Genomic DNA, 22310 nt, shown 5'->3' on the forward strand with positions numbered 1-22310 from the left:
GATAATAATAACGGCACATGAGATTCTTTGCTTTTTGCGGATGTGGTTCTGTTGGCTTCATCGGGTGAGGGCCTCCAGCTCGCACTGGAACGGTTCGCAGCCGAGTGTGAAGCAGCGGGAATGAGGATCAGCACCTCCAAATCTGAGGCCGTGGTTCTCAGCCGGAAAAGGGTGGAGTGCCCACTCCGGGTCGGAGATGAGTTCCTGCCCCAAGTGGAGGAGTTTAAGTATCTCGGGGTCTTGTTCGCGAGTGACGGGAGAAGGAAGCAGCGTAAATAAGCTTCCTCCGAAGGGTGGCTGGCCTCTCCCTTAGAGATAGGGTGAGAAGTTCGGCCATCCAGGAGGGGCTCAGAGTAGAGCCGCTGCTGCTCCACATCGAAAGGAGCCAGCTGAGGTGGTTCGGGCATCTGACAAGGATGCCTCCTGGGCGCCTCCTGGGTGAGGTGTTCCGGGCATGTCCCACCAGGAGGAGGCCCCGGGGCAGACCCAGGACACGCTGGAGAGATTATATCTCTCGGCTGGCCTGGGAACGCCTTGGTATTCCCCCGGATAAGCTGGAGGAGGTGGCTGGGGAGAGGGAGGTCTGGGCCTCTCTGCTTAGGCTGCTGCCCCAGCGACCCGGCCTCGGATAAAGCGGATGAAGATGGATGGATGGAGATTCTTTGATGAATACATATGACAGCACAGATCCAGTTTCACTCAAGTTTTCTTTTTGCTCAAACATCCTTTATTGTAAATATCCATTGTTTTTACAGTTAGATTGTAGCAGTGTTGAATATTTTAGTATTAGCTAATTTCATCTTGCTGATCATTATCATGGGCCTACTTTGAGCGAGTGTCCACATGTTCTTCAGTGTCTCATTATTTTGAGACCCTAGGTGTCAAACTTATAGTACCATATCACCCATTAGAGCTCTTCTTTCTCACACTGCCAACTTACTTGTAGTTATTAGACGTTTTAGAGCTTTCAGACACCGCTCATGTGGAACGAGCTGCCAGGATGGATTCAGGGGATGGTTAGAGATTCGACTTTAAACTTTCTTTCAGGATGAGTGATAACACAAAATAATTATTTTCCAAACGCATGCAGTTGGTGGGGTTAGGTTCACTGGTGGTTCTTGCCCATAGCTGTGAATGGTTAGCCCTGCATCAGAGTGACGACCTGTCCAGGATGTACCTGCCTCTCACCCTGTGGAAGCTGTGATGTCTTCACTCAGGAAGCCATTGAAGAGGTGCGGGCCACTCAGGACAAGGCAAAATGACAGACACGGCGTTCACAGTCACAAGGCTTTTATTTCTCACAACAAAGCTACTCAAATAAGGTTTGATCATTGCAGGAGAGAATCCTTCTGCCACTGTTTCTTTTTACTCACAGGGAGAGGATCCCTGAAGACCAGGATACAAAGGAAGTGTGTTCCAGAAGGAAGAGGACCAGCTCTGAGGAAGCAGGTAAGCTGTAAAGGTGAGTAACTCCCTCCTCAGGTAGGGGAGGTGATGCTGGGAACAGGGAGACAAAAGCATTAGCAGGAGCAGACTATCAGGTTTAGACTGGATGCTCGAGCTGGTCCTTAACTACCTGTGTTTAATGAGGATGATGAAGGGCGGGAATCATGACTCCACCCCTGGATGATGGAGGAAAAGCTTGTTCTGGACTCAGAGGGGGTCACAGAATCCACAACAAACCAGCACAGAACACAACAGAGACAAGGTCCCCATTCATCAGCCGGATCATTTACATGGTTCATGCAGGGACATGTGCCAGTGTCTCTGAAGTGAAAATAATATAACTGATAATCGAATGACTGTTAGAGTGGAGACACAACATGGCAGCTGTCATCACACTCCATAAATGATCAAAAACTAAAATCAATGTCACGAAAAGCTCATATTTTACATGTAGGTCTTTCCGATGTATTAAATAAAGTTTTAGTTTACATTTTTTATGAAAACCCAGCAATGTTTACTCAGTGAACCCTGATCTGCGAGAGGCAAAGAACACCACTCACTCAATATTGGCTGAAATAGCAGTGAGGTTAATCACATAGAAGCAACATGTACATGAATGGTTTGGTTTCTGTTCTCTTCTTATGATCTTTTAGTTTGAAGTTTTCTCAGAGTCTTTCCTGTCCATCCATCATATTCATCATGGTTACATTCCTCCATCCATCCACTTTCCACTGCTTGTCAGCATCCAGATGTTGGGGCAGCAGTCTCAGCAGACATGCCCAGACCTTCCTCTCCATTTCCACCACTTCCAGCTCTTCCACAGGAATAATGTTATATTCCTAATCCAGCCAAGAGACTCCCCACTGCTTCCTGGGTATAAACAGTCAGATGACACAAGCACGTCTGGATCCTTCCATTATGGAGTAGTAGCTGCTCAGGTTGTTATTTTATCTCTTAAGTGGTGAACATACTCTGAAACTTAGAGATGGACACAACACAACATGTGTGCACAGTCACAGAGCTGGCAGGCATGAGGATATCCACTCAGATCCATAAGTCACTTGGACTCCAGGAGACTCTGGCAGATGTTGGGGAAACTAACACCCACATTAGGCTGAGCTCGACTCCCTTATTATTGTGATACCCACAGTTTATGCCCATAGGTGAGGGCAGGAATATATTTATATCATCTCTTTGTATTAAGGTCTCAACCTTACACTACAAAACACCTCCCACCTGAGGCAACACCTTATTCTGAGATCACACTGAGCATTCCCACGTTTTCCACCTACGAACTCTAAAAGATTGGTGCTGACATTTGTGGAATTTTGCTCTAAATAAACCTTAGATAAATATCCTGCAGATATTTAACTTCATTCAGTGTCAAACAAGAAAACAGTGAATGTAACCTGTTAGCAGGTCAGCTAAAGAAAACTGAATTCACACCCGAGTTCACATCTAACCACAGTTAAAGCCAAACCGAGTCACATCACATATACAGACATTCAGTGTGGTTCTCTATGGAGGCTGAAGGCTGTCAAAGGTCATAATTTACATGATATGTCTCCAAATGAGTTCAAGCACAGAGAAATTAGCTGATTAATTCTAAACACTACTGCCTTAAAAAGCAGCAGTTGTTTTTTTAACTCAAAGCCTTCTACGCTACAAGACACATTCATGTAGTACTTTATGCTTTCCACCACTACAGCCAGTTTACACCTATGTCACAGAGAGGCTCCAGCCAAACAGGGACTCGAACGTCAAGCCATCATCTATGAGGGGCCCTCAGTAACCGATGCACCACAACAATGACAATAACTCAGCATTGTCGATAAAACTTGGGTTGATTTTTTGGAATATTCAAACTAAAAACAACCCATTCAGCACTGTGAGCTGTAAAAGTTGGATCTAAATTTGATAGATTGAAAAGTTTTTCTGTCTGGACGCTCGAGACTCACTCCAAACTGCTCCCACTCTGGTCAGATGCTCTTTATTGTTCGTTGTTGGGCACATCTTCATCATCCATGTTCCTCTAACACATTAAAGTCCTGATCATCATCGTTTCTATAAATATGAAAACTATTCTCTTGAAAAGGAAAAGCTGACAAAGGTTCAGTACCTGCAGACAGCCTCTCAACTTCCATAAATTTACACTATCAACAGTGATACACAGACACGAGCAGTAGTGGTTAACAGGAAATCATGATTTGGCTCATTCTTGTCAAGTAAAGCAAAGAATTCATAACTTTATACACTTTATACAATAAAAGTTCATTCAGAGTATTTCAAGTCAAACAGAAGGTTTTAGTCAGACTGAGACTGTTAAAGAAACTCGTTCAGGAGCTGCAGAGCTTAAACCAAGTCCTTTGGTCCTACCAGTCAAGCAAACTTGCAAACATTAATTGTGAGTCTGAGGCTGTCGGTCTGGATGAAGTGCTGCCTCTGCTCAAGTCAGTGTTTCCTGAAGAACTGACTGTAAAACAATTAATTCCTGTGGGCAGCTTGAATGAAAGTAGAGCACAGCTTCAGTCTGACAGCCCGAGTGCTGCTGTCCCCTAGCGGACAGGAGCATGTAGAGCGCCGCCCACACCCAGATACTCGAGGTTCTCTGCTGCTGGGAGGAACAGATGGTTCTCCGCTAACGTTGCATCTTTAATGGTCTGAGGCAGGAAGTCAGCCTGGTAGTCTGGATTATCAAGGCTGTGACTGGTCACCAGAGGGCGCAGTTTGAAGGACGCGTTCAGGTATTCAGGTCCATAGGGCACTTGGGAGGTGTTCAGATCCTCCAGCGGGTGGGGAAGTGGGCCCCAGCCCAGGCTCAGGTCCTCATAATTAGGGTTTAAAACCTTGGAGAGCCGGCTGCTCTGGCTGGTCTCACTCACACTCTGGTTCATGTACTCTGGAAGACAGAGCAGGAAAATGCTGTTTAGGTATTAATTAATTTTCTGTCATGAAGACAGTTTGCTGTCTGGCTATTAATTGATTTACATCTCCTAATTATTTGTCACTGGTCTGAGTTATGTTTGATGATGGATACCGTGGTCGATGAAGTCCTTTTCCAGTGCGCTGTCAGTGGGATCGGTGATGTACCGCAGGGCGAGGCTGTTCTCTCCGGCCGGATGACCATTCTGACACGAACGAAGAGAATCAATGAAACACCTCTGTTTCATCAAAGCACGTTCATTAGAATGAAACACAGAGGAAATAAATAGCTGTACTTCTGGCCACTTATGGCGAGTGGAAGTAGACGGTTTACATTTACTTGGGTCACCAGGGGGCGCCGAACACTTTCTTAAGCACAATGTTTTTTCATGTAACACTTACTAAAATGTTTGATAAAACATATAGACATGTAACAATGTGTCTTTAGACTAGATTAGACTACAATAGGTGTGTGTGTCCATACCATGGGCCGGTCCTTATGGTTACCCATGCCTCTGTAGGGCAGCAGGTATTCGTCCGGGTCAATAACGTCCTCGGTGTCGTCGGTGCTCAGCAGACGAGAGTAAAACCTGCTGTCTGACGGACTTGGCAGGTCCCCCTGACAAAAATAATTAATGTAGTCGAGTTTATGCTATGTAACAGTTTTTTTCTTTAAAGACGATCATTATTGCTCGTTCATTTTTATTATAATGATCATCTTCTGGATTGAAACCAAAGAGAAACAGCTTTGCATTTATTGGAAGTTTGTTTGAAATCATTTTCTCGTGTTTCTTTTGAACCGCTTCTTTCTACACACCGAAACTTTACATTCCCTGTTAGTTCTGTGCAGTTAATAAATACTAATATTATTTCATTTTAACAGTTTACTCATCTATATTCACCGTGTGAGTATGAGTTAGAACACACGTTGATCCCAAACTGCTTAATTCTCTAATAAACAGGAAGTAAAGAGATGAACTGATGATATGATGTTTGTCGGGTCTAATAATTCAACTATGTTCATGTGGTTTCATAAAAAAAATCTCAGCTGTAGATATTTCTAAAATACTTTTTCTCCTGGATTAAATTTATTCCTGTTTTGTGTCTGAATGATCCAGATCGTGACATATTCTCCACGTGCACCCCGTACTGTGATCAGAATTTGGTTCTTTACATTTAAAAAATTAATTGTATCATACTTTAATTCATCATATGCCAGCGCATTCAAGAGGAAACAAAAAGAAAAGACGATGGACGGTTTTCCATATGAAAACAAAATTGTTTTATTTTTCTAATATCTTCATTTTCAAAACAGGAAAAACTGAGTTAAATGTGATCATTAGAAGTAGAAATGCTTTATCTTTTTCTAATCAGTTAACTTATTAATTAGGTTAATTAGGTTAAGTGTCAGCTTCCTTCTTTCATTTTCAGTAAGAAGGTTTTGGTTTATTCCTGTAGTTTTTTGATTACTATAAAAGTAGATTATTGTTAAGGTTAAAATGTAAATATTTTTGGATTGTTAATAATAGAACTGATTGCTGACCAAGTGATTTAGCTCCATACAGAAACACTGAGTCCTATGAGCGTAAATGATTTCTCACAAATGTCACAAATATTCGACCGATCAGACCATTAGCTTGTTTAACAACAGTCCCCCTGATGTGTGTGGTGAGTCAAGAGTTCACGTTCAGCACAGCTTTTGAATGAACAAATGTCTGAGAAATAAGACAATATTAATATTATTACATGTAGAAAATATCTGGACAGTCAGACGGTAAAGGATCTCCATATTACCAACCCTCAGTGAAGAAAATCTTTTTATAAGTGTTATTATACAAGTAAATGACATGAAATCCCTGGTTTACCTGTATGACCAGGTATCTGGACGGGTCGCTGGCCATCTTGGAGAACTCCACCATCAGCTCTTTGAACCTGGGCCGACTGGACGGGTCGATCATCCAGCCTGCAGAAGCAAAGTGGATGATTTTCAGTCTTCTGTACAGCTGAGCTGCTCCAGGCTATATTCGTGTTCGTCATACCAAAGAACTTTTAGTACTTGATGTAGAATTTTTTTGTCTGACTTCATGAAATTTAGACCGTAGCCTGGAGCCATTGTAAGACAAACAGACGCCCGATTTGGAGACATGATGAGTTTTTTGTGAAAAAGCGCCATAACTATTTAAAAGTTTGACACCTTCATGTTCCCATCAAGGCGCAATTTTTCTACCAGCACCACCTGCGTCTCGTCTTACATTTGACCATGATCATGTAGACATCGATGGTGCAGATGGGGGGCTGAGGCAGCCGCTCGCCTCTCCCCAGCACCGTGGCGATCTCGCTGGCCGGGATGCCGTCGTATGGCTTGGAGCCGAACGTCATGATCTCCCACACCGTCACACCTGCAGACCATCGACTGTTAGAGCAGACTCAGTGCTCGGTAAAACCTCCGTCACACAACAACAGACACGATGAAGTAAACAACATGAGTTCAAGGAGGGTTTGTTCCTGATGAGAATTTTAATGATAATGATCATTTTTATTTGCATGTATATAAAAGACAGAAATATGTTCTGGGGTCCGAACGGTGAATCAGTAAGTAAGCATCTTGAACCTGAACCGTTTTTCTTTCAAATGCCCAGGAGGGGGCAGTCCTGTCAGACTGAAATCTATGAGAAGATCACTCTAATGCTCACTGGATCTATGACATCAGAGAGCATTTTAGGAGTTTATGGTTGACCTCTTGTGTCAGGTCATACACAAGACAACAGCATGTTAATGGTTTCAATTTTAATGTTTCCATTCGAAGTAAAATAGACAATAAAGCAGACGATTCTTTATGGAGGGCTACCTCATGATACTTTATGCTTCCACTTATCAAATTCAGTGTCGTGGGTGGAGCCTATCCCAGCTGTGATAGAACAGCTGTCTTTTTATGTCACAGTAAGAAAATAACTTTTTCAGGTGTAGTGAAACAAGTACCCAGTGGGCCTTGTGCAGGCTAGAGAGCCACAGATTGACCCACCATAACTCCAGACATCACTCTGATGGGTGTAAGTCCACTGGAGGATCGACTCTAATGCCATCCACTTAATGGGAACCTGCGTTAAACAGAGGAAGACAAACACACACAGACAGGTGAGGAACATTTTAACAACATCAACATCCTGTCTGATTTAGTCTTTTGTGGTTTTGTCCTGATAGAAATCAGCTCGTCTCCGAGTGCCATCCACATGAAAACACACCTTTCCTCCATCAGCGTGATATTCCTTCTCATCTGCCGTCAGAAGCTTGGCAAGGCCGAAGTCGGTGATCTTGACGTGGTTAGGACTCTTCAAAAGGACGTTCCTTGCAGCCAGGTCACGATGCACCAGGTGACGCTCCTCCAGGTAGTTCATCCCCTGCACACAAACGTCATGCATGCACACAAGTTTTCATTATGAGTAAAACCAGCTGTGTGATAACTGGCTGGGCTGCAGCACCAGTATCTCTGCAAAAGAAATGAAGTCCAGAAACTGCAGGTGATGCTGACTCCAACAATCGTTCAGTGTCCACAGATCCACGTTTAAAAATGTCAAAAGTTACAGCAGAAATAAACATGTTTACAGCCTCATACAAAAATGTGTAAATGACTGTAACTCATCTGTGTAAATTGTTTGTTTTTGTTTAACTTCTTCAGGCTGCTGCCTTTAGGGGGCGCCAGAGCAGCTCATCTGCCCCCATCTCCCCCTCTCCCAGCATCCTCATCTGTCACACCAGCTTTTTGCACGTCCTCCTTCACTGCATCCATGAACTATCTCTGAGGTTTTCCCGTTTTTCTCCTGCCATCAGCTCCATATTCAGCACCCACGATCCCATCAGCACACTTTATGAATGGAGACTGCTCTCATCAGGTTTCACTGTGAGCCTCTGACCTTGTACCTTGTGATTTTCCCAGCACTTAAAAATCCAAATCAGACTTAAAACGGACTAAACAGATTAGCACACGGTTTCTTGTGTTTGCATTAATGGGCCTCAGCAGGCTTAAAGAGAGCTGCACACTGAGCTGGCGCCTCAGGCAGGAGAGTTTCTCCTTAGAGGAGGTCTTGCTGACCTCATTTACTCACCTTAGCAATCTGGACACACCAGTTGAGCAGCCACTGCGCCCCAATGCTATCCCTGTGGTGCCGGACATAGTCCAGCAAGCAGCCGTACGGCATCAGCTGAGTAACCAGCTGGACTGATGATGTCAGGCAGATTCCCAGCAGGCGGCACACATGAGGGTGATCCACACTCGCCATCACATACGCTTCCTACACAGACAGCAGTGTTACTGAGAAACATCCACGGGAAAGTCTGAGCTACAGATGCAGCTGTGGAGCATTTTTAACTTCAGTGCGCCCTTTAATCAGCTCAAGATTAAGATCCAACTTTTTTAAACCCCTTAAATGTAAGAAGATATTTGGTGGAGCGACTTAAAATTCAAGACACAAAATACTTAACAGTCACTAACAATGTGTTTGTATAGCAGGAAAAAGAAGAAGCACACAGAGGAGTCTTACATCCAGGACTTCTTGGTTGGCTTTTGGTGACGTGGCCTCTCTGAGAACTTTGATGGCTACTGGGATCTTCACATTCTCGCCTTCAGGGATCCACAAACCCTAAACAAACAAACACTTTATTCTGTCCAACTAGCAGGAGTGCGACTGGGCTGTGGTGCGTTCAAGTCTCAAGTGTTGGATGACAGCAGCATTTCCTCTGCTGCACTCACATGACTAAACATTTAAAGTACCACCATGAGGGGATCATTCTCTTGTATCAAACATATTTACCTTGTACACCGTCCCAAAGGCGCCGGAGCCGAGCACCCTGACCTTCTTAAAGTCGGTCTCCTTCAGGATCCTCAGCAGTGCCTGGTTAGGTGCCTGACCACTGGGGGTCAGCGGCTCCACCAGCTAAATGACAAAAGTCATCCAATAGCATCATATGTAGAGAGACTTCAGTTCATATTTTAGAGCTACCAACCAAATCAAACCCAGGTTCATCATTAATGCATTCATTTTACTATCGATCACGTTTTAAATGCAGAATGAAAAGCTGAGTCTTCACCTCTCTCTCCTGCAGCAGGCGGCGTACAGTTCGCTTCCTCTTAATTTGCATTCGTCGTAGCAACACAAAGATGATCAGCGACACAATGACGAGAAGCAGGAGCCCTCCAATCACACTGGCCGCCAGTGTAGAGTGTGCAAGAGAGCTGTGAAGAGAGAGCGTTAAATGATGCTGACAGCATGCAGAGTCATAGAGTCCTGTTCAAACTGGAGATGGCACGATACCACTTTTTTATTCCCTATACCGATATCATAAATTTGAATATCGGCCGATACTGATATAAATCTGATACAGTGCATTTTATAATCGGTAAAACTTTTTTTTAAATATCTTTCTGCATTTTGTATAAGTTCATACTCAAGTAAAAAAATATTCTGCTATACCTGTATGCAAAAAAATACACTGCACCCAAAATATTTCATAGTTCAGCAAAACTGATCAATCTAATAAACTTAAACCTGCTCCATCCTCCCTATTCTGGTATTTTAAAGAGTACTTAGCAGAAATATTAAATAACCAAACTAATGGGGTTGCAAACTCCCAGCAAAATAAAAAAGGGAACCACCCCCCACCTCATCATGATTAATCGACGTAATCAACTTTAATTTAATGTGCGTGTAAAAAATGCACAGAAATCAATTATTTTTCTACAATAATTAAATAGATTCAACATCTTTCTTCAACAGAACTGCAGACTGCACAGATGGTACCTTCCCAAAGAAAAAGTACTATAGCTTACTAGGGTATATTAGACTTAACAGTTACTATATACGGTAATGGACTTCTATACATTTTACATCACATGAAAACTTTGGTTGTAAGATTCAGATAATTATTTATTAAAAGCTCGACATTTTAAATGAGAATAAGAAAGAAAAGTATGTCTTTGTGCCCCCTTTTCCCTGTTCATGCCCTCTCGGCCCCCCTGGCTAAACTTTGCTAGCTCCGCCCCTGCACAGTTACAGCCGTCAGCTACGTAGAAAAAGATCTTCGAGTAGAAAGTAATATTAAATACATTCTAACAACAGCTTATCAAGCTTAAACGTGCTGCTGTTGTTCAGCCGCTGGTTTCCTCTTTCTGGTGCAAAGTGGGCCAAAAGCAAAGAAGAGAGACGATCAGCTGATCATTGATCAGTTTCATGATTGAAGTAGCAGCCGGAGAGAGAGAATGAGAGACAGACGCCCCATATATATATATTGTTGAAATGCAAAAGTTTATTTGGCATCATCTTTTCTGTGTTGATTTCAGTTAAGATACAACCAAAGATATATTTTTACCCATTGCATCCAGACAATCCAGGACCAGAACACCTGCAGACACACAGACACAAAACATCTTAAATCCAATGTTAGACGCTCTGTTTAATATCAGCTGCTCTGCCGACACCCTCAGCGGGGATTCAGCAGCATGCGCCTCACCCCTCGCTGCAGTTCTGGTGGCAGGACTGGCACTGGCCCATTCTGTCGGCGTATTTCCAGACCAACTTGCCTCCCTCTCCCTGCACACCATGAGGGCAGTGTGGCACGCAGTGGGGGCCATCTTTAACATGGGCACACTGGGAACACTTGTCAGGGCCCTGCAGGTGGGGATGATGATGGGGATGTTCATTTTCTAAACCACGATTTATGATTTTTGTCTTTGTACAAGGACCAAAATATTTACAGAAAAACAAAATGTGCCAAAAAATGTTTCATTCTCAAAGCGAAATCTACAGATTCCTCATGTTTCCTGTCCCGTTGTTAACACGCTTGCTCCTGTATTTTTCTGCAGGATTAATTTAACATCTACTGATCATGCCCTTTTTACCTTAATTTTTGATATAAATCTCAAAAAGAACTAAAAATATGTTTTTAATACACAAAATCTTAAAGATCTGCTTTGAAAAACCTTAAAAAGTTTGAACTTTCAGGTTCAGACATGACTTGAAGAAGAGTACGAAGTATTAATTAGAAAAATCAGCAGCTGTTACAGTTGCTTGTATGCTTTGACTGTCCGATGCTATTTCATACTGTACACTCCTCCTAGCAACAATGGCAACAATAGCAGTAGAAGCTGCACTGACCGGTCCGGAGCAGGTCAGCGACCCGGTTTGCAGCAGACACTCTGGGTGACACTGGACACAGCTGCCATTTACCTCCACCTCTCTGGGTTCCCTGCAGGAGGACACAGAGAAAGATCCAGAGTCAGTGTGCAGAAGCTCACCGGGGGAACAAGAGCTCGGTTTTCTGCACTGATGGAAATTATGGATTTCCTCCAATAGCCACTTAAGGCTGTATCCAGCAGGGGGTCCAGCCCCACAGACTCACATGTTACAATGAATTAATTCATAATTAACTAACCTTCTAAACAACTGTTCAGGGGTGACTTGTTGTGCAGCTATTTTCAAGTATTTCCTCCAGTTTTGATGAGTGAAATTCAGCTTTTTTTATTTGTTTCGGAGCAACCTGCACTCATCTGAATTACTGGTATTTATGTTGGGAGTGTAGTGACTGCAGGGACAATGACGACTTTTACCTGGATGTGTGTGTGCTGTAGAACAAGTTTATTTGATTTTAGATGTTTGTGTATCATCTGTGTTTGTGACATTAATTGTGTAGAGTGTGAATATTGAGAGACTAGGTAGCAGCTAAGGTAGCAGCCAAATTTAGCAGCAGCACCAGGTTAGCTTGGGGTTATGCCTGTAACCTCCGTTCTCTGAGTGTTGGGTGTAGTGATTCTGTAAATTTAGTATTAAATAAAAATATATGTAGAACCTAAAATATTTTCAGCACGTATACATGTCTGTGTATCTACAAAGTTTATGGTTGAGCTAGCTAATCAAGCTAGCTAATCTTAGCTGATTACTTTATTCAGCTTCTGGCTGAATATAAACGGACAGCAGAAAGCCTGTTTTGAAGCCTGACAAAAGGCTTCACAGAGACACAGCAACTGCTTCACTAATGTTTAAAGTCTATAACTCACCCTTGCAGCAGGTTGCACAACACCACACAGCGGCCCTTGCGGTTGAATTGCCGGCAGGACAAACACATGGTGGGCCCTGGACCCCAGCAGCCTAAATCTGTACACTCCGTGTCACAGGTTTGATTGTTCCTCTCTGTGTCGCAGAGACAAGAATATTGTCTTATTTCTCAGACATTCGTTCATTCAATAGCTGTGCTGAACGTGAACTCTTGACTCACCACACACATCAGGGGGACTGTTGTTCAACAAGCTAATGGTCTGGTCGGTTGATCTGAATAGGTGGGCCCACTGGTCTTTCCAAACATAACATAACTCGGGGTTATTCTTCACTGTCACTACTCCGGCACTGACCTCCTTCAGAGAGCGCAAACCCAGCCACCGCAGGTGCTTCAAGCTCACCACGGCCAAACTGTGTTTCCTGAAGAGCAAGAGTCCATAAGAGGGGGGTACATAAACAATACAGAGCCACCATCAGCACTCTTGCTGGTCCAACAACCATCCATCCATCCAACATCCATCCACCAACCTTCTTCCGCTTACCAAATCATGTCATGCTGACACTGATACTGAGTAAAGTCTGAAGTCAAACGAAACACAGACCAAATATCTACATATGAAACCAGTGTTGAGCTACACTTCCATTTGTCAGAGTGCAAAAGAAACCACCCATTATGCAAGCAGATTTATGGGCCCAGAATAGCTCAGAGGTTTAGTTGTCATAGTTCCTTTATAACCTCGGTGTAAACTGTTATCAGTTTGGAAAGAAAACCCACATATTTCACATATTTCTGGTATTTCTGGACAGTGAGACTCACGAGAATGTCGTTCTTCCTCTGATGATCTCCAGGTTCTCAAACACAGACAGAGATGTCAGATTCTTGGGCCAGAACTGAATCACCAGGTAACCTGGACGACACAAACACTGGTTGTTGCTGCAATCTTCAAAACTTTAACAACTCCATGAATCAGAGGGCAACGAACTACAGATTCAGTTAGTGTGACTCCCATTGCTCTCAGGCTGTAGACCTACCAGTGATTTCCTTCACTGTCTTGAAGTTCTCCAGCTTCTCGGGCTCCATGGGTGGGATGTTGTAATGTGGATCCCTGGAATGGCAAATCAGCACAAGTCATTGACACAGAGGACGGCCTACTCAGCTGACTGCACCGAACATGTTTAAGTCATTTATTTCTGTCAGGCTAACTTAATGAAGCCTGTGTTTCATGACAGGCGAGCGTTGGCGATGTGCTGACGTGTGGCTGTGGGTATGATGCTGTTAGCATCCAGCTACCGTGAAGTCGCAGTGTAACACTGTGATGTTTAGTGGGAGGAGCTCCTCACCCAGTGAAGGAGGATTCAAGGATGACGACGTCGCCGTTGATTTTGGTGCAGTCCTTAAACAAGTCAATGTTGGAGGCGTTGATAGCGATGGTGTTGATCAGAGTGCCAAACCTGACCCCGTCACATGCTGCAGGAGAGAAAGAGCTGGTCAGGTGATTTGATTGATTCTCAGGTGTCTCTCACTCGCGCGCTCTCTACCTTTAGGACAGGGTCCGTCACAGTCTTTGCAGCGTTGGATTCCATTCTCCTTCACCTCGTACATCCTGTTGCTACAGGAACGAACACACGAGCCTTCAGTCACCACGTAGTTATCTACACCCAACCAGAAGCAAACAGAGCTCATTAAGGACAAAGACCATGTTTAGGTCTCTAGCTGGAAGCTACATTGTTTTCAACCCTGTCACACTGAGGCTTCCAGGGACACCACCACAGGTGGATGATGTGACTTATGTGTAAGTCCGTACGTGGGCAGGCTTTGACGCAGGTCGCTCCAAAGGTGAATTTGGCGTTGGGGTTTTCGACCACCTGATGAAGTATGGAGTCATAGCGTTTCAAAGGTGGACACGCGTCTTTACAGATTCCGTCATCGTTGAAAGCCCTGCAGGCCTGGAGAGCACGAGGACAGACAGAGAAAACAGCCTGTATTTAGTCTTTTAATAAGATGTTTTTTAGCCCGAGTTTTTTAAAACATCAATTCTGAAAAAGTTGTGACACGACACAGTTGTAACATAGAACGCATATCAAATCTTTAAACTGAGAAAATAAGAAAAATATGAGCTCATTTTAAATTTGATGGCAGGAACACATCTGTAAGGTAGAACAGGTCTATGTAAAGGTCTGTGAGCTGAGGCCAGCAGCTGTCCTGCTCTGATGAAGGATTCCAGCTGCTCAGCAGTCCTGGCTTTGTTCATCCTGTTTCTGGTTCTGTGATGTTCCAGATGTTCTCAGCTGGCCCAAGGTCTAGACTGTAGGCAGGCCAGTTCAGCAGCCACACAGCAGGCTGGGCCCAGGTGATGCTAGTCCAGCTGAACTTTCTAAAAATGTGTTTAATTACAGTTTATGAATTAACGAGGCGGAAGAAACTACTTTTTCCCGGGTAAGTTTGGATACCTTTTTTTTATTTTAACATTAAAGTCTGTGTGATGATCTGAAACATGAAAGTGTGAAAAATATGCAGAATTAAAAAATCAGCTGTTTTATGTCATGTTCACATCTGGAGCTTCTTCTCTGCATGATGGCGCTCTGATCTGCAGATGTGGAGCTGAGCTGTGAAACCTGTCACTGATCTCCATCACACAATCACACCTGCTATTAATGCAGTGCTGTCTGAGTCCCCGAAGTTCACGTCTATCCAGTACTGATTTTTACTGATCGCTCCAGATTCTCGGAATCTTTTAATGATCTTATGTATATGTAGATAATGAAATATTCAGAGTCTTGTAAATGTGTCTTTGCTGATTGGTGAACACCTGCCCGTCTTGTCCTGTAAAAATCTTTGTCCCAGACATGCAAACTGTAACTGCAGCAGTGCTGTGTGAGGATTAACACTGACCAGGCAGTCGGTGGCCCGAGGTCCAGTGCAGCCCGCAGCACAGTGCTCGTTACAGCAGTCGACGGGTTTGGGCCCCCGACACCTCCAGCTGCACTGCTCTGCACACAGCAGCTTGGTGACTGACAGAAACAGACAGAGAGAGAGACAATCGACACGTACCATCATGTGACTTTGAACGACTGTGTGAGAGCAGGAAGGAGTGTGTGCTTACATCTCTGACAGTGATCCTGTCCTGCTGCCCAGCACGAGCTGTTATGACAGCTGGGGTCACACGTCTGACCTGGACACACGCACGCACACGCACACACACACGCACACACACACACACACACACACACACACACACACACACACACACACACACACACACACACACACACACAGAATTATGAAACCCTTCAGATCACAGCTCAGTGAGCAAAGGCTGAAAATCTGAATCTCTGCTCTGCGCACATTTCTTTGGAAAGTCGTCCTTGGTGAACACCACGCTGTAATTGCTGGCCTTGTCCACGATGTCCCACCAATCGATGGTCTCTATGTTGCACAGCAAAGGATTGCGGGTCACCTTTACACCTCCTTTCAGGATCTCTGTGAGGATAATGAAGCAGACATAGGCCAGCACGTCAAAACATTTTCCAACATCCTCCAACACGTCGCCTCTATAAACTATCTGTGAATAGGGATGGTTATCGAAACCCGGTTCTTGTTGAGAACCGGTTCCCACTGTTTCAGTTCCTTGGAATTGTTTGCCATTTTTGCAAACGATTCCCTTATCGATTCCAGTTGCCCCGAATGACGTCACCACGTTGTGGAGCATCATTTACCTGGCAGGAAACACGGCGCCCAAGCAGCTCAAACGCTCAAAAGTTTGGTCATACTTTACGAGAACGGATGACAACAGGGCAACTTGCAATACTTGCAAAGTAGATACTTCATTTAAGGGAGGAAACACTACGAACATGCAAAAGCATTTGCTCACAAAACACACGATGACCTTAAATGAATGTCGTGTTTTTAATTCCGGACTCGTGAATCTCAACCAGCAGCAGCGGTAACGTTTGCACATCCTCTCCCGTTAATGCGGCAGGTAAATAATCAACTAACAGTGCATATTATGTTAGCGTGATCTGCCTTATTACAAACCTGCCATTACTGTGCATTTAGTGACCATGATGAGAGAGACAGAGTCTGGCTCAGATGCTGGCAGCTCTCGCTGCAGTCTGCCGGCAGCGTCTCCTTTCAGGCAGGATAGACGAACGTCACCGAGCAGAGACTCAGTTTGTGGTCAAAGGCTTGCACCCGTTTGCCACAGCAGATGATTTTCAGTAAGTGAATGTGTTTAATTGTAGGCAGGGACATTACTGGATATTCTTGTGTAATTGCTACAGAATAATTTATGTTACACTTTGTTATTGCTACAGAAGAATATTTATTTTATTATTTTACATTTACAATGTTTTTCCTGGGGACCCTGTGACACCCCATTGAAGAGCCGTAGGCTGGATCTCTTAAGATCTCACTGTTGGGTTTGTAAGGCCATGTTACTCCTAAATTTCTGTCTTGTTCAAAGAGAAGATATAAAACAAAGTTCTAAGCTAATCGACCTTAGTGTTCTCCTTTTTTAAAAAGAATCGATAAAGAATCGAATCGTTAAACAGAATCGAAAATGGAATCGGAATCGTGAAAATCTTATCAATACCCATCCCTACCGTTGACCACAGAAACTTTTATCTGTTTTTATAAGCAGAAAGGATCAAACTCTACAGCGCAGACATCATTTTCCATCGTGAGACACTGACAGCGATAATAACATTCATACGACTTATGTTGTATGAACAGATATGAAGGTCTTTGTCAGCAGGATATTGATGCCCTTCTTCACATTTTCCATCCTGTGACCCAAATTGAAATCTTTATTGGACCGATTCTGGTCCCTGGGCCTTATGTTTGACATGCCAGCTCTAGAGGTTTAATCATCTTCATCTTGATTATCTAACATCTGAAATTGTGATGTTGCAGCAATAAAATTTTCAACATATTTTTTGATTTGAGGAATTTTTGGAGGAAGACGCAAAGTATTGAAATCATCAAAGATATTTATTTTTTAAATATAGTCCACCGAAATCCAACAAAGCATCTCTGTGAGAGCTCTCTCCACAGCACAGACTTTAAGTTTCACTTAATGCTGAGTCCACAGTTCAGCCGAAGCAGCGAGTGATGGCCAGGGTGTGGTCTGTTTCCTGCTGCTGGAGCACAATCAGGCGTTGACTGAAGAGTTTTAAATGGTGTGTCCACCCAGCTCAGCATGGGTGTCATCACCTCTTCTCAGCAGAATGAAGCAGAAAACAAAGAGCTGACCAAAAATAAAAAGTGAAGGTGCACAGGAACTCCTCCTGCCAGCACACAGCTGCACTTGTGACAGGCAGGACATCAGCATGTAAAGTGTGGGTTACACACTCAGGCTCAGTTTGAAAACAGTGTCAAGTCGTTTTCTTTTAGCTCGTGTCTCTACAAACAGTTCATGTCTGAATACTTTTAGCTGCAGTTCTTGTTGAGAATCAGGATCTCCAAGTCAGGAGCCATTGTTCTCAGAAAGAACAGGGTGGAGCGCCCACTCTGGGTGTAGCAGTGTCTCAGGGTCCTGCAGCCACCGGCTGCAAGGTTCCTCCACTCAAATCACACTTGTAGCGTTTCATAACGCAGTTTTTGTTGTTAAAGAGTAAAAACACAGTTGTTGTTGGCTGTTCCAAAATCTGAGTGTCCTTGAACTACTCACCAGCTCTGAATTATCTGGGAAGCTTGTGTGTGTGTGTTTGTGTGTGCGTGTGCCTGTGTGTGTGTCTGTGTGTGTGTGTGTCTGTGTGTGTGTGTGTGTGTCTGTGTGTGTCTGTCGGTGTGTGTCTGTGTGTGTGTGTGTGTGTCTGTGTGTGCCTGTGTGCGTGTGCCTGTGTGTGTGTCTGTGTGTGTCTGTCTGTCTGTGTCTGTCTGTGTGTGTCTGTGTGTGTCTGTGTGTGTGTGTGTGTGTGTGTGTCTCTGTGTGTGTGTGTGTGTGTGTGTGTGTGTCTCTGTGTCTGTGTGTGTCTGTGTGTGTCTGTGTGTGTGTGTGTGTGTGTGTGTCTCTGTGTCTGTGTGTGTCTGTGTGTGTCTGTGTGTGTGTGTGTGTGTGTGTGTCTCTGTGTGTGTGTGTGTGTGTGTGTGTGTGTGTCTGTGTGTGTGTGTCTGTGTACCGGTCAGGCTGCTGAGCTGCAGCTGTTTCAGGCCGCTGGTGTAGTTGATGGTTGCAGATGAGGCGTTCTTGTGATAGTTAGACATCACCAGCAGAGCGAACCGGCCTTCGTACAGGTTCTGTCCCCGGATCAGTCTCAGGTTGACCAATGGGATGGTCGCCACATCGTTCATAGCGATCAGAACATAACCGCCTACTTCCTGGATGGACTAAAGCAAAGAGGAGGATAAATGAGTCCAAATAAAGTCAGTCATTATTGTCAAAGTAGCCTTTAACAACACTCTTATTGATTGGTTTGATTAACATCATTTTGAAACGCTTTGCTCGCTGCCCTGTTTCTGTGTTTATGTATGAATGTGTTGCTGAAACCTGCCCTTCATCTTTCTTTCAGTGTTCAGTCACTTTTATGTGCAGGCATGGTCACATGACCAGCTGCCTGAGCGCGACGGATCTGACTCCCACACGGTGCTTCTCAAAGTGTTCCCCTTCTCTTATTTTTTAACATCTGGGTTTGATTTTCCAAAAGCAGAGCTCCTCAAGGCAACCTGATAACAGAGGCTCCTTGAATGCAGCACAGACACAGTTGTGTTTGTGTGAGGGAAGATAAAACAGTAAAAACACAGATGAGTCCACCGAGGTGCTCGGCATCCACCAAACGTTTCCTCAGGCAGCGAGGCGTTCACAGACCAGTGTAACCTCAGGTGGGCCCAACCAGAGCAACAGGAAGTCTCTTCAGTGTAAAGTTCACCTGATAAACGTTCTGAGAAACCTTTACAAAAATGAGTGATTTTAACATCGTATTTTAGGTTTTCCTCCCTGTTTCAAACTTGTTTTCAGGCTGGAGTGATGTTTGAGGCTCAGAGGAGTGAGGCGTTCCCACCGTCACAGCTGACGTGTGAATCGCACAGAAACATCCACGCTGTTTGGCCTCGCCATGTCTCTGCTGTTTGCTCTCACAGTGAGTCAGACTTATGAGAACTGGTCTTTAATGATAATTCAGCTGAAGCTGGTTTCCTGTTATTGTGCCAAAGACGATCCTTCATTCAAAATGATGCTGAAATAAAGTCCGTTAATTTTTATTCCAATAAAAACAGAGAAACTCCAGACTGTAGTTTCTCTGTTAGTTTGTCTGTTGCTGGTTTTATTGATTTTATTTATGGACTTTTCTTTCACTTTATTTGCTTTGGTTCATTTATAACCCTAACCTCTAATTATTGATTTACAATCATTCATTTTATTTGTACACTGGTTTGTTGATGCTGAGGGACGGTGGCTCACCTGCAGGAAGGACAGGTCGTGGTGCTCCTGCGTGTAGGTGATCTCCAGGTTCTCCAGCACCACGGAGCAGTTGGAGTACATCCTCACCATGCTGTCGTAGTGCTGCTCGTACGTCCCCAACAGCGACAGGTGGTTGCTCATTCCCTGACACACTGAGAGAGAAAGAGAGGAGTGCACAACATCAGCTGCAGTTCCTCTAAAGGCCACTGGATGATGCAGTTTCCTGGTCTTTTGCCCTGAAGGGAACAGTAACCACTCTGAAGTGGACCTGTTTTGGCTTTTTCTGTTTTTTCGACTCTTGGATCTGTGTGATCTCATGGCTGCCGCATGTGCAGAAGCCCCGCCCACCTGCTCATCAGCTCATTAGAGATTTCTAATAAAAAAATTCAAAAATAATCTGTCATTTAGATATTTTTCTTTAAATATGTAACCAAAAGTCCTAAATATAATTTTAGACGCCTATATTTAGAGTTTCTTCACCACAGACACTCAGTCCTTTGGTGTCTCAAACAGGAGGGGATGTTTCAGAGTTCACAGGTAATGAAACTTAGTCATCAGGTCATTGTGTGATGTGTTCAGGGAAGCCCCGGACCAAAGCAGGAAGGTGTAATGCAGCTTTGAACCGTAAAAACGAGAATCGAACGAGTTGGGCGGCAGCTGTGGAGCCTGTGACGGTGTGAGGAATGAAGTCCGGCAGGTTAAAGATCAGCCACTTCCTGCTGAAACTAACACATCAGAGCTCAGGTTGCACTCAGAACTTCACCTGAAAGTCAGTGGAGGAGATCTGAGTGCAAAAGCAACCCGGTCACACGAGAAGCTCAGACTGTACCGACAGATTTTAAACTTCACATCACAGAGTGAGTTCAAACATCTAGTATGGTGACGGCCTCGGGCCTTTCTCACCTGTCCTGCAGGTTTTCCTCACACCTGATCTAAACACTGCAGTTCAGAGCACTAAGCTCCTGATGGTCTTTCACTCCAGTAACAGGTACAGGAACACGGTGCAGAGCAGCTGTGACCTGTCTCACCTCCACCTGTTGCCTCCACTCTCCTCAGACTTTAAGCAAACAGCGAACCGAGGACCTCTGAACATGTCTGGCTGCACACCGATTGGCTGTTCGCCCACTGTGACATCACAAAGATAACACAGCTGCTCTTCATCTGAAGGAAAGCGACCCATTGGTCAGGGCCGCGCAGAAAAGTTCAGACATGTGCTGTTACTGTACATGTGATGCAATAAAGTTAGCTAATGCCTGTTTCCTTCTATCCTATCTTCTTTCCTTCATTTATCAATTTATCCATCTCTCCTTCCTTTCTTCACTCCTTCTTTCTTTCTTTGTATCCTTCTTTTCCACTTTTTCTTTCATCCTTCCTTCCTCAACCATTTCCTCAGTCCTTTCCTTCTATTCCTATTTATACTCTTCCCTACATAGCAAAATGGGTATGGCCCACACAATGTGCTAACACATGGCCCACACACTGCAAAGAATGACGGCCCTTTGGTGGCCCAGATCTGGTTTGCCAGAGGTGGCCCACACATGGGCCAGCACAAGGCCAGCTGCAGACTCACTGCTGGACCTGTGCTGGCCCAGATGTCAGCCTAATGTGTACCTTAATCAAGCCATGTAATAACAACATGTACTGGAACATAATAGTGCAAAAGTAACATGATGAAACTCTGTTCAGAGAGTGAATGGACTGATTCTTATATAGCACTTCTCTACTCTCCCGGATTACTCAAAGTGCTCTATACAACATGCCACATTCACCCAATCAGACACTTTCTCTAAACTGAGTGCTTTCTAACTACATTCATATTCCTGACATGCTGACTGAAGGAATCAGGGATCAAACCCCTAACCTTCAGATCAGTAGGTGACCTGCTCTTCCTCCTGAGCTACAGCCACCGAGTGGTGAACCTGAGTAAACCCTCACTAGGTTTGGATAAAGTGTACACTCAGAAACCTGTCAAACCTGCATTTGAAACCTTAGCTACCATAGCAGTATAGTATTGCAACATGGCATTTGGGTCTTCTGACTAAAATAGGAAAATAGGAACATAAATAGTGCCTCATTGCCAGACCTGGCGCACATCTGGCTGACATACACTCTGCCATGACACCAGTCAGTCAGAAGTGCCAGCTTGATGCCAGATCCGGGCCAGACCTGGTTTCTATGAGCCTGGACCACATACACCAAACCACAATCGGGTCAGATATGGCATGCCATCACATAGACAGTGCCATCTTGCCAGGCCTGGCCCATATCTGGATGAAATACCACCTAACACGCCAGAAGTCAGCCAGCAGTGCCAGCTTGACACCAGACCCAGCCCAGACCTGTCTGCTATGTGGGTTATTCTTCTTTTTTTATTTTAATTTTTTCCCACTTTTCTTTCTTCCGATCTTTCCTTGTGTTGTCTCCTCCCACTCACCCCCCCAATGTCCTCATCCTCATCTGTCCTCTCCCACTCATTAATCCCCATCTCTCCTCCAGCACT

The 22310-nt window shown here is 44.3% G+C and overlaps 1 protein-coding gene across 1 annotated transcript in view; it reads right to left on the minus strand.

Annotated features, from left to right (window-relative positions):
- Positions 1-1273: 1273 nt before the first annotated feature.
- Positions 1274-22310, minus strand: part of LOC309714361 (melanoma receptor tyrosine-protein kinase-like) — a 41845-nt gene continuing 20808 nt past the window's right edge. Inside the window, exons 2-28 of the mRNA XM_082546750.1 lie at positions 19811-19962; positions 18534-18741; positions 15760-15894; positions 15518-15586; positions 15307-15425; positions 14219-14360; positions 13953-14066; positions 13755-13881; positions 13446-13519; positions 13231-13321; positions 12634-12833; positions 12416-12548; positions 11517-11607; positions 10873-11030; positions 10732-10764; positions 9454-9598; positions 9177-9299; positions 8907-9005; positions 8472-8657; positions 7611-7766; positions 7391-7466; positions 6621-6767; positions 6234-6331; positions 4853-4987; positions 4484-4574; positions 1577-4345; positions 1274-1497 (exon numbers count right to left, since the gene is read on the minus strand). Of these exons, the coding sequence (XP_082402876.1) occupies positions 4002-4345; positions 4484-4574; positions 4853-4987; positions 6234-6331; positions 6621-6767; positions 7391-7466; positions 7611-7766; positions 8472-8657; positions 8907-9005; positions 9177-9299; positions 9454-9598; positions 10732-10764; positions 10873-11030; positions 11517-11607; positions 12416-12548; positions 12634-12833; positions 13231-13321; positions 13446-13519; positions 13755-13881; positions 13953-14066; positions 14219-14360; positions 15307-15425; positions 15518-15586; positions 15760-15894; positions 18534-18741; positions 19811-19962 (3446 nt within the window). The 3' untranslated portion in view covers positions 1274-1497; positions 1577-4001. The remainder of the gene's footprint in view (positions 1498-1576; positions 4346-4483; positions 4575-4852; positions 4988-6233; positions 6332-6620; positions 6768-7390; positions 7467-7610; positions 7767-8471; positions 8658-8906; positions 9006-9176; positions 9300-9453; positions 9599-10731; positions 10765-10872; positions 11031-11516; positions 11608-12415; positions 12549-12633; positions 12834-13230; positions 13322-13445; positions 13520-13754; positions 13882-13952; positions 14067-14218; positions 14361-15306; positions 15426-15517; positions 15587-15759; positions 15895-18533; positions 18742-19810; positions 19963-22310) is intronic.

Source organism: Aulonocara stuartgranti (genome assembly GCF_965226115.1).
Source record: "Aulonocara stuartgranti genome assembly, chromosome: 9".
NCBI lineage: Eukaryota > Metazoa > Chordata > Actinopteri > Cichliformes > Cichlidae > Aulonocara > Aulonocara stuartgranti.